At 44.3% G+C, this 8883-nt stretch overlaps 1 protein-coding gene across 1 annotated transcript in view; it reads left to right on the top strand.

The window, feature by feature from the left end:
* The first annotated feature begins 5179 nt into the window (after positions 1 to 5179).
* Positions 5180 to 8883, top strand: part of PDCL3 (phosducin like 3) — a 19999-nt gene continuing 16295 nt past the window's right edge. Inside the window, exon 1 of the mRNA XM_006034455.1 lies at positions 5180 to 5228. Within this exon, the coding sequence (XP_006034517.1) occupies positions 5223 to 5228 (6 nt within the window). The 5' untranslated portion in view covers positions 5180 to 5222. The remainder of the gene's footprint in view (positions 5229 to 8883) is intronic.

Below are 8883 nucleotides of genomic sequence, written 5' to 3'. Positions count from 1 at the left end.
GCAGGAAAGGAGGCTGCCCCTTCTCAGAAAAAATCCAGTAACAACTGACCTACGAAAAAATGTATGCTTCCTCCCTGCCTGGAATGCTTTATTTATGTACGTGGTTCTCTTGTTAATTAATATGTGCCATATGCAAATTGAAGTTATATATTCAAATGAATTATTTTAAATCAAATTTTCTTTAACTTTTGAAATAAACTCATATTAAAGGGTATGTACCATTATCTGTACTTCTGTCCATTAATTCAATAATCTATCTTCCCTCTCCCCTCTTTGCCCCCCAGCATGTTTGTCTTGAGTTTAAACAATGCAAACTTGAATCTTTTGTAGTAATATTGAAACAGTTATACTAGGAGAAAAGTCTGAATATGGCTTTCATTGCAAGATCTATTCAGTGTCCTATTGGGGTGAGGTGAGAGGTATTTTATAGAATAAAGCATGCAAATAGGAGTACCTTCAGTGGAGCAAATGGTATAAGAAAACCTGCTCACAGGAAACAGGTAATCTTGGGTAATCCTGTTTACCTAGGGACTTGGCCAGGATATTTATTTTATTTCTTGAAGTGGATTTTCGGAGGATGGAGGTTCTCTCCATTTGCCATTCATAGGGTTATGTTTCTTGACCAAATCAGAAAAGCTTTGATAGTGCTGCTGGCCTACAAAGTTGCCCAGTAAAGTTGGAAAGTTTGTTCCAGCGAGAGATGTTGTGATGCTGAACTAACTTGAAAACTGAAAGGGGGCCTGGGTTTGCTCTCTCTTATCAACTGAATTATTTCAGTGTTATACATTGGGAGTAAATCTGTATTGAGCAGCCTGTTGCCTTGCAGAGTACAATAGTGGTAGTGAAACAAAAGTGGGGACTTGAGTATAAAAAGAATGACTTCATAGTAGCTAGGGTCAGGAGGGACCTGAACAGATCATCTAGCCTGACCCCCTGCCACAGGCAGGAATGAAAGCTGGGTTCACAAGACCCCAGACAGGCGATCATCCAACCTCCTCTTGAATTTGCCCAAGGTAGGGGCAAAGACCACTTCCCTGGAAAGTTGGTTCCAGATTTTGGCCACCCTAACTGTAAAATATTGTCTTCTGATCTCTAACCTAAACCTATTCTCCATCGGCTTATTACCATTGTTCCTTGTCACCCTTGTTCCTTGTCGTGTGAGGAGCATCCTTGATGTGCCCTATCTTTAAATGCAGGATAAAATCAAAATAGCATTGCCAACATTACTGAGGTATGTTGTCTCGTCACTTAGACCAGGCCTCTTACAGTTACAAAATATGAAGTTGTACTATTTTTATGTATGCGTTACAATGTGATCTGTGGCAAGCCCCTGTATAAGCATCCACTTTGATATCACATCAGAATTACTCTAAATGTGTGCATGTAGACTGCGATGTAGGTTATAGCTGTGTTGGTCTAAGGACAACCTAGGCAGACAAGGTTCTTTGGGTAAATCTGATATCTTTTATTAGACCAAAGCAAATAGTTGGAACATTCTTCTTAGCAAGTTTTTTTTGGGTATAAATACCCTTCATCAGGCTGAGGAAGCATCTGCAGTTGGTGTGTGCTCTTCCTGGATGGAATGAATAGTAAAGACTTACACTAGTTTTCCAAACTGGCATGGTTTCAGCATGTTGCCATGGCATAAGTCAACTTTGCCTAGCCTGAGTAAGCATGTGTGTTTTCTACCTGGCGTGAACTACAACTACTATCAGTGACTGACTGTTAATCTTCTTGCAGTATGTGGTTGGATTTTTCCCATGCATCTGCTTCAAGCCTTTAGCTTATCTGGAGGTGACCTGCTGGTGGGGGTAAGGTGTTACTTGCTAGACTCAATATGCAGCTCTTTAACAGAACAAATGAGTGGGGAAATGAAACCAAGGTAAAGAGCTACATTTTGGTGGGGGTTTTTATTGCTTCCATTATTTATCTTCTCTCACTTCATAATCTATTTACTTTGTGATTACCCCTTGACAAAGACTTTTGTCTCCATCTCTCTCTGACAACCCACTAAACTCCAGGTAGACATAAGAGGATTATGTGGCCTAGCCCTTACAATTTTCTCTCGTCTGCCCCAGAAACTTTGTATGCTGTCTGTCTGCCAGGCTTCCAAGCAGCCTGTTGCACTAGATTGGCTTCAGTAAGATTATCTGTTTTGTTTTGTCAGTAAATTGCACTTCATAGCTCCTATTACTAAGGACTCCTGGACCCAAGGCCAGAAAAGACAGTCAGGGGAGTGATGGCCAAGTTTATATTGTTCATATTAAAACAACCTTTTGGTCTATATAACTGAGGATTGGAGGAATGTGGCAGCTGCACAGTTCACATGTGGTTGTCACTAGGTGGGATATTTGGACCTAAAATTAAAGTGCCAGCTTTTTGAGAAATCCTTATCTCAAAAGCACTGTGCCCCAAACATCTATACAATTTCCAAAATCAAATTTCTATTCTAACAGACCTCTTAGTGGGTTGGTGAGAAACAAATCTGCTGTTACTACTTAACTGTCCATGGATCTTAAGTACCAAATTGATAGGTATTGTACAATATCCTGGATGTATATAAAAAGCATAGGCTTTTAATAAGAAGGAAGAGTAGTGCTAGGATGCTTCCTAACAGTTCTGGGAGAAGGCAAAAAAGCTTCAACATGCCCAGAGCTTAGTGTAGTATGTGTTTTCATATAATTTGATAAAAGAGAAATAATGTCATTTATTGAAATGCAAAGTTTTAGTTTGGAACTATTATTCCAAAATGTTTTTTTCAAAGTAAATGTTGCCAGGTGCTAGTCTTAATGAGTTTCAACACATCAAAGATCTGTTAGCAGTGAACAGATGCAGGATTGCTAACATGCCTGTTTATTTGTTTATTTTATTGTGATGGTCTTGGGCTCTAGTCAGTAGTAGTACCTCATTTTGTTAAGTACATCAAACATGTAACAAAAACAGTCCCTTCCCCTGAGGTCTTACAATCTAAGCCTTCAGTCTTGTAAACTTTTACTTAATTTTACTCTTAATTAAGTTAACGTAATCAGATGCCCCATACTCCCTCAACCAGGTGTGTGGAGAATATCTGTACCTATGAATAGTTCTAGGATGGCAACATTTCCAAAAGTGCTTGCAGAAATGGTACCTTAGCCTGAAACTAACTTAGTCTCACTTATCTAAGTCTTTGTCTGGCAAACCCAAGAAAATAGCTGAATCCCACTTATGTAAATAAAGTGCCAGGACTTTCTTTCATTTCTTTATATAGCTGTTATGAGAAGAAACAACAGCAGGGGAGTAGCAAGAATAACTAAAATCTATGCAATTGCAGCCCTTGATTAATTTGGAATATTCTTGTCATTTTAGACTGGAAAATTTTAGTTAACCATGTATTCTTAGCCTTTCCATAAGATTTGTTTTTTTCCCCTTAAGATAAAAAGGCTAAGAGTCTCAGTGTTTTGTAACATGTTGAATTTCTGTGGGTTTTGTTTTTTATTTGTTGAGGTTGGATTATGTTGCACCATCTTTTTTGTGTAGTAAATACACACTGGCCCCAAGCCTATCAAGTTTTATGCCCTACTGAAGTTTATGCATGAAAGAAGTCCTACTGTTGCTAATGGATTAACCATGTAGCATAGAATTAAGAAGGTGTGTATATCTATATCTATCTAAAAGTCTACATCTACAAGTGCATAAGGTAGTAGTTGAACTTAAGAATCACTCTAGACCAGAGGTTCCTAAACTTTTTCTTATTATGTACCCCCTTCCAGATTTACCAGCTGCCCATGTTCCCCTTCCAGCATATATTTTATATTTTAACTCCTTAAATGCAAATTATTATAATGAAAATTAAATCTGTCATTACACAATTTCTCCTGTATACCCCCCCTCCCCCCACCAGAGATGTCTTGCATACTGCCAGGACTATGTATCCCACAGTTTTGGGAACCTCCTCTAGATGATGGTATTTAGACCCTGACTTCTGAGACATTAAGTGATTCTTCACCTTTATTACCTATAGCTCTTTTAAAAAGTCCACATGGAGGTAGCAGGTGCCTAGAGAAGAGGTACACAGTCTTGGTGGATATTAACTAATGTAGTGTAGCTATTTCCCACCCCCTTCCCTGCCCTCATTTTGAGCAGTGCACCCTTGAGGGAGTGTACATGTGGTAGTTCCCTTGAGAGGGTGCAGGAGATTCATAGATTGAAAGGGACCTTGGAAGAGCATCAGGTTCAGCCCCCTGCCCCAGGCAGGAAAGATAACTGGGGGTCAGGCGACCCCAGCAAGGTGACCTTCCAGTCTCTTCTTGAAGATTTCCAGGGTAAGTGATTGCACCACCTCTGAAGGGAGCTTATTCCACAGTCTGGCCACCCTGACTGTGAAGAAGTTTTTCTTAATGTTGAGCCTGAAATAGCCTTCTGGAAATTTGGCCATTACTCTTGGTTGGCCCTAAGGGTGCCCTGGTAACAGTTGTTCACTGAGCCCCTGATGTAGTGGTAGACTGTTAGCAAATCCCCTCTCAGTCATCTCTTTTTCAGGCTGAAGAGTCCCAGATCCCTCAGCCTTTCCTCGTATGGCTTGCTGTGCAAGTCTCTGATCTTACAGGTGGCTCTTCTCTGGACTCTCTCAAACTTGTCCATGTCCTTGTTAAAGTGCGGTGCCCAGAACTGGATGCAGTACTCCAGCTGCGGTCTCACCAGTGCTGAGTAGAGCGGAAGAATCACCTCCTTGGTTTTGCTAGAGATACATCAGTTGATGCATGCCGGAGTATTGTTTTCCCTGCTGGCTACAGCATCGCACTGCCAGCTTATGTTCATACTATGGTCTATTATGAGCCCTGGGTCTCCTTCATTTATAGTGCTGGTCAGGTTGGCATTGCCAGTTCCCTTGAGGGAGGGTGGGGTGTGTGGGTTTGAGAAAGTTTACTTGGGGGGGGGGAGACACTTTCCTCGAGGGTGTGTGTATGTGACAAAAAGACACAGAGTTTCCTTGAGGGGAGGGGGGTGTGTGTGACAGTCCCCAGGGTGGAGGTGTGAGACAATTCCCTCGGGAGCCCAGCGCAAAGTGCGAGCAGGACAGCGCAGCGCAGCGCAACTGTGCGATAACCCCGCCGCCGGGCAGCCCTCGCTTGCGCCTGCGCCACCGCCTCCCTCCCTCTTTCCCGGCGTGCAGCCAGGCAGAGCAGCGGCCCCAGCCTGTCCCGGGCGGCGATCCCCGGCGGCCGGAGCCCGCTGCAGACACCATGCAGGTGAGCGCGGGCCCTGCGCTCTGCATGGCCCCCCGGGGCCCCGGCTCCCCGCGCCCGGCCGCCTCCCTGCCGCGCGCAGGGGCAAGGGGGAGCCAAGCCACTGGGGGAGGGGGAGGAAATCCACCCACCCACGGTCTCTGATCCTTGTCACCAGGGCCCAGTCTCAGCCCCACCGCTGCAGCCAGCCCGGGTTTGTTGCAGTGGTGCCGGGTGTCCGACCACTCTCGGATTTGTGCGATCATTTCAACCCTTGCCAGATGCGCGATCTATAAGAGAAGAAGTGTTCAAAATGTAGGATAATGTTGGAGGCAGCTCATTGATGCAGAACCCGGGTCATTCCTGGGAGTTTTAACTGACTCTGGGGCACTGCCTCATGCCTGCTTGCCTTGAAATAAAGTAATGCTTCAACTTTGACTCGCTTCTTCCTCGCTCACTAGCGAGTTATAATGAGCAATATAAAGTAAATAAGAAGTCTTCGTTGCCGACTTTTTCAGGGCACGATAGTTTTTCAGCGAATACGATCATTTTGAGCTTCCAACACAATACTTTCATATTTAAGACCTGGTAATGCTGCTTTGTTGCCTTTTCTCTGTTGTTGTTTTTTTCCAGGCCTGCCAACACACAGCTTTTGCTGCCCATGGTTCTCCACCAGGGTTGCCCCCCAGGTCCTTTCCAGGGTCTCATCAGGCCCCCCTTGGCGTGAGTGGTGGGATAAGCCTGGGGTATCCCCATAGGTACCTGTAGTGTCACAGCCATTCAGCCCTGCTGGGGTCCATCGGAGGGCCTCATTTCACTTACGCTGGGAGCCGCACTAATGTTGATCAGTGTTATAGTAGCTTGGGTTTTTGGAGCAGTCGCACCTTCGATCTAGAAACCACCTCCTGAGTGGCTCCTGCCTGCACAGCTATGACGGGGAACAGGGGCAGGACTAGGAGCTGTAGCTGTGAGCTGCCACTGGAGGGCTGGTGAACCAGGACAGGTTCCTATCCACACTTTACAGGCAGGGGTGTGAAAGATCCTGGAGGACTTGATTTTGGGCAGCACATCTGTGGAGAGCAGGCACACCTAAATGGAACAGGAGCTGGGTAGTGCAGAGGAAAGAGAATCCTGCCCTGGAGTGGTGTAACTCTGGACCACATAACAAGGGTTTAAAACCACTTCAAGGTGTTAATGTGCTGACAACCCAGGATTTAAGAGCTCTAGGAGGAGCCTATCATTACCATGTAACAAGGCCCTCTGATTCTTGTCACCAGGGCCCAATCTCAGCCCCACCTTGACCGCCAGCTTGGCTTTGTTGTCTTGTCCCTGGTTTTTATTCCAGAACTGCTGTACTTAACGCTCGCTGCTCTTGGTTCTCCGCCAAGGTGCGTTGAGATCCTTTGAAAAGTCTTGTCAGCCCTGGTCAGCAATAGTCACGAGAAGTCCAGGGCTTTCCTGTAGATACCCATAGCATCGTGGCCGTTCAGTCCTGCTAGGGTCTTTCTGAGTTCTTTGCAGCTAAAGACCAGCTCTGCTGTTCTTCTAATTTCAAAAGACAGGTGAAAGGCAAGAGCTGGCATTTGCTGAGGGGAGGGGGTTGAAGTCTGAAAGGGTTGAAAGCTGCTACCCTAGGAGGAGAGAGAAGGAAACCAAACTTGCAGACTTCTGCACCTCTGGCAAAGATGGCTCTGCTGACGCTCAGGTCTGTACAGTCCCTACAAATGTTCCCTGAGCACCTGCACTGTCTTCAGTGTGGTCTGTAAAGAGCCTACCAGCCCTTCCATGATAGCAGGCTGCAACATAACTGGCTGAGGGGAAGAGTGGAGTGTCTCTAAGATCTTTAATGAATTTTGCCAAGTTTACAAGAAACTAAAGAACGTGGTTCAGTTTTCCCAGTCAGCAGCCTTAGAAATATGCCCAAAGCTTTGCAAGTCTTCTTGGAAAGTTTCCGTTTTGTGTATCATCCATGCAACTTTTGCTGGTCAGTTTCTGCCTTTAGTTGTGCGCTCACAGAATTTGACCTTGCAATAACAGGAGCTTTGCAGTTTTGTTGGTGACATGAGCTGGAGAGGTGAAGCTAGCCCTGGCCTTCTGCAGACTTGTTGGCTATGCAGCTATGGCTCCTTTGATTAGTAGAGTTTTATTAAAGCAGATATCTTGTGAGTTGGACTTCTCTTCAGCTTTCCAATGTCTTACGCGTATCTGAGAAAAAGCTATAAAACAATATTCAATATTATCCAATGGCACCTTTTTGTTTGAAAACAGTATTTTTTTTTCCAAGTTAGTTTGTATTTCCATTGGGGTATCAAAAGGAGCTGTTGAATCATTTAGCCCTCTATCTAAGTGTTAAGTTTTTTGATCATCTCCTTCCTAGGCATCAACTGTTTCTATTGCATTGGACAAGAACCTGTGGAATTTTAGATTTCTTATATTCAGTCACACCAGCTTAGTTTAAGCTATATACTTATAAAACAGTGCAAAATTCAATGTAGATATTCTTATTTTGGTGTAGAAGCAGTTTATCTGGGATTTTTTTCAAGTTGACTGCATACTGACTTGGGTGAAATCATAATAAAGGTTCTTACTACATTGTATTGCACTGATTTAAAAAAATGCTTTAAATTGATTTTTTTTTTTTTTTTTTTTTTTTAAATAGGTTGCTGAGAGTTTCTTGAATGGATCTAGGCCCAGATCCTTAGGAGTATTTAGGTGCCTCTGGGCTTTTAATTTGTATTAAAATTTATAATAATTGTATCACAACAATTAAACATTTAATTAAACAATTAAAGATAAATGTACCAACTGGTTATAGGTTAGCCTGTTTTTGACTGGATTTCCTGATGAGGACTTGCAGACAGTTTTCCATGCCTAGCTTCAGGTACATGAATAGTTTCACCAACTTGTGTTTGCTATGGAGATAGATGTTTCCTATGGTGAGAGTTAAGTTTGGAGCCTATGTGAAGCAGAAGACAAACTATCGCTTCTACCCTATTGGCACAGAAGGAAAATTCTGTTGGCAGAATTGGCCACAAGTCTTTCAAAGTTATGTGGAAAACTGAATTTCTTTAATGTGGCATATTCCGTTTTCTAGCTAGCTCTGGCCGTGAGAATAGTCACAAATTGGAAGAAGTTTTTTCTTTTAAAGCAAAAGCAAGTGATGTCTGCGGGTAGGCACCTGCTCTGCCCTATGTGCGGGCCGGGAGCGACCCGAGCCCTTTTCGCGCTGCACCTGGGCTGTGGCCAGCAGCCCGGGCACGCCGGGGCGGAGAGGGAAGGCCTTCGAGCTGGAATTAGGCACGGACGCGTAGCGGTAGTTTTAAAAGATAGTTTACTTACACCGAGATGGCAGTGGTGTAGGCTGGAAAGCTTGATTAAGTTGCAGTTACAGACAGACAACACAGACGGTCTCGTGGAGGTTGCTAGGCTCCACGGTGCAGCGCTCCGGATGCTCTGGGTGAACGAGCCACCAAAATAGGAATCGTAAATACGTCTTATAAAAGTTGCGTTCGAAGACGGGAAGAGGTGGGCGGTGGATCAGGCCGCCACGCTCCTCTGGATCTCACACAGGGTTTCTATTACCCTGCCGTGTACCCAGAGTCCCCACGAAATGGATGTGGAGTCCTCTTCGGCTTGGGCGGAAACTGCTCAAGCCTTTTATACGGCTAACAGGCCAATC

This window comes from Alligator sinensis, unplaced genomic scaffold (assembly GCF_000455745.1).
Source record: "Alligator sinensis unplaced genomic scaffold, ASM45574v1 scaffold462_1, whole genome shotgun sequence".
Lineage (NCBI taxonomy): Eukaryota > Metazoa > Chordata > Crocodylia > Alligatoridae > Alligator > Alligator sinensis.
Note: the sequence above shows the minus strand (reverse complement) of the source record. Positions and strands in the feature narration are given on the sequence as shown.